The 2,470-nt window shown below is 37.3% G+C and overlaps 1 protein-coding gene across 1 annotated transcript; it reads right to left on the bottom strand.

The window, feature by feature from the left end:
- Positions 1-563: 563 nt before the first annotated feature.
- LOC106870590 (polypeptide N-acetylgalactosaminyltransferase 10-like) lies at positions 564-2,010 on the bottom strand. The gene has a single exon (XM_052971404.1). The coding sequence runs from the start codon at positions 1,993-1,995 to the stop codon at positions 628-630; it is 1,368 nt and encodes a 455-aa protein (XP_052827364.1). The 5' UTR covers positions 1,996-2,010; the 3' UTR covers positions 564-627.
- Between the last annotated feature and the right edge of the window lie 460 nt (positions 2,011-2,470).

Raw genomic sequence — 2,470 nt, 5'->3', positions numbered from 1 at the left:
CGTGGTGGTCGTGGTGGTCGTGGTCGTCGTGAAAAGAGTTGTGGTGACGACAACGACGACGATGACGAATATGATGATGATAATGATGATAATGATGATGATGATGATGATGATGAAGATGACGAATTTAGCATTTCCTATTGAGATATTCGGCTACTAACCGTCACACACGACTGAACAATTCTAAAGAGTGAAAGAGTTGAAGAATGTACGATAAACGAATGGTTCACTGTCCAGACATTGGTTGGGCAATTCTTCTTTGTTACGTAATTTTTGGAACAGATTTCTTGATGTCGCAATCACAAACGAAACAAAAGCAACAAAAGAATAAAATAAAAAAGAAACATAAACAAGAATAGAAATCTCTCTGAGAATTGTCTCATGTTAAAGAATACATTTTTCCATTCTGATAAACATATAGTCATCTCTTCTGACCCTAATTGGTATCATGTCTAATTAAGTTTCAAACTTTTATTTCATCATTAATATTTTTCATGTTTCTAATTAATGTATTTCTCAGTCGAACGAAACGGTTTAATATTTATTTAATTTTTGTTCTTTCTTTTTGCAAAAACTTCCTCTCAATGAAAAAATTATCATGATTCAAATTCCTGTCTATGTATCGTTCTATTTTCCTTCATCGATCGGATAATATTGAACAACATCAAAAGCAACTTCCTCAAGAAACCACCTGAATGATTTGCAGCGAAGCTTTTTGCGAAGAGCCAGTTGTTGTGAAATATTTCCTGCATCCACACGCTTAAAACTCGGTTTCATTTTATAAGCGTATTGCTTATATTCATCCATCCAGACTTCAACTACTCTCTTGTGATTCCGTGACAGATAATCACCATACGCCTTTACACTTGAAGAATAAGGAATAAATTCGCGATATATATGAGCAACTCTTGAGCAAGGCGCGTCAAGTATTTGACCACCACATAACCAAATCTTAAACGAAATTTCAAACTGTTCAGCTCCACGAATATCCAGATGTGGGTCATAACCACCTAATGTCCAAAACCATGCTTTATTCATTGCAAACAACCCACCGGCCATCACAGGGCTCTCAAACGTTTCAGTGGGATCTATTTGATCTCCCTTTAGACGTGGTAAACGTTTGTAGTTAAGATTCCAGTCAAACGCTCCACGTGCTCCTTCATCCTGAGCAATCTGTGAAAACGTGGTGTGATCAATAACATCAATAAACGGACATACAACAGTTTTCTCATTGAACACAATTGGTTCTAGTAAAGGAGGAAGCCAATTCACAGATGGTTCCACATGAGAGTCGAGGAACACTATTACTTCAGCTTTTGCTGTTTCAGCCCCTTGAAGTCGGGACCGTATCAAACCCTCCCGTTTAGAGTTGCGAATTAATTTGACCTTCTTGAAGTTTTCTTTCACGTAATCGCTCAAGGGTTCTTTATTATGATCTTTGGTGCTGAAATCATCCACCAGAATGATCTCTTGTATCAGTTCTGGAGGTGACCTCCACAAAACTCCATATATAGTGCGAAGCAATGTAGTCCAGTGTTCATTATAAAACGGAATTATAACACTCACCTTTGGTAAGTTCTTCAGATATTTCTTATGCTTGCAATCCGGATGGCGAATGTCTCTCAAAGAACGATATAGTGATATTTTATCACTGACCGCACCATTAAATCCATTCACTGCAAACAACTGTTCTTCTTTTATTCTTTCTGCGGCACTGAGCACCACGGGTCTACCTTGTTCTCCAGGTCCTTCCCTAAAGGAATCCAATAAGATTTTTTGGTAATCGTGCCAGTCGATTTTGTATCTTGTTTTATCCAAATCACTGGTTCGCTTTTTTGATGTGTTAATATTTATCCTCCGAAAAATAAGCCGATTGTCATTTGCATGCTTTTGTTCTAATTGCCATTTTTGTTTAATTAGACAATAATAACCAAAAGCAATTAAAAATAAACCATAAATTGTCACAATCCATCTAAAGAAAGTCGATATTTTCATAGCGAAAAAATTAAGCAAACTTTTTACCCTGTGATGCACTGCTGTAATATTAGGCGAGTATTTATGAAAATTAATGGTGACTAGATGTCACGTGAGTCATATCAGTTAGATCACGCGCGTTTAAAAATCGACGCATTATTTTTCAATATATATGAACTTAGTTTCATTTAGTTGGGGCTATCCTGTTGTTTCCTGTTGTAACAGTTGGCAATATCGATTATCATAAATTCTCTGTTGACACATTTGACTTTTGACACGGTCAATGAACTTAAATTGTACGCAGTACAATAGGATGACATGCATAAATGGTCATACATGCACACACACACACACACTTGCATACATACCACACACACACATTACATACATAAAGTCGGCGAGCTGGCAGAAACGTTAGGACGCCGGGCGAAATGCTTAGCGGTATTTCGTCTGCCGTTACGTTCTGAGTTCAAATTCCGCAGAGATCGACTTTGCC

The sequence above is a fragment of the Octopus bimaculoides genome, chromosome 11 (assembly GCF_001194135.2).
Source record: "Octopus bimaculoides isolate UCB-OBI-ISO-001 chromosome 11, ASM119413v2, whole genome shotgun sequence".
Taxonomy (NCBI): domain Eukaryota; kingdom Metazoa; phylum Mollusca; class Cephalopoda; order Octopoda; family Octopodidae; genus Octopus; species Octopus bimaculoides.
This window is presented reverse-complemented; position numbering and strand designations above follow the sequence as displayed.

What these genes read in the sequence shown, in the direction of transcription:
- LOC106870590 (XM_052971404.1), bottom strand. Translation starts at nt 1,995, where the DNA reads ATGAAAATATCGACTTTCTTTAGATGGATTGTGACAATTTATGGTTTA.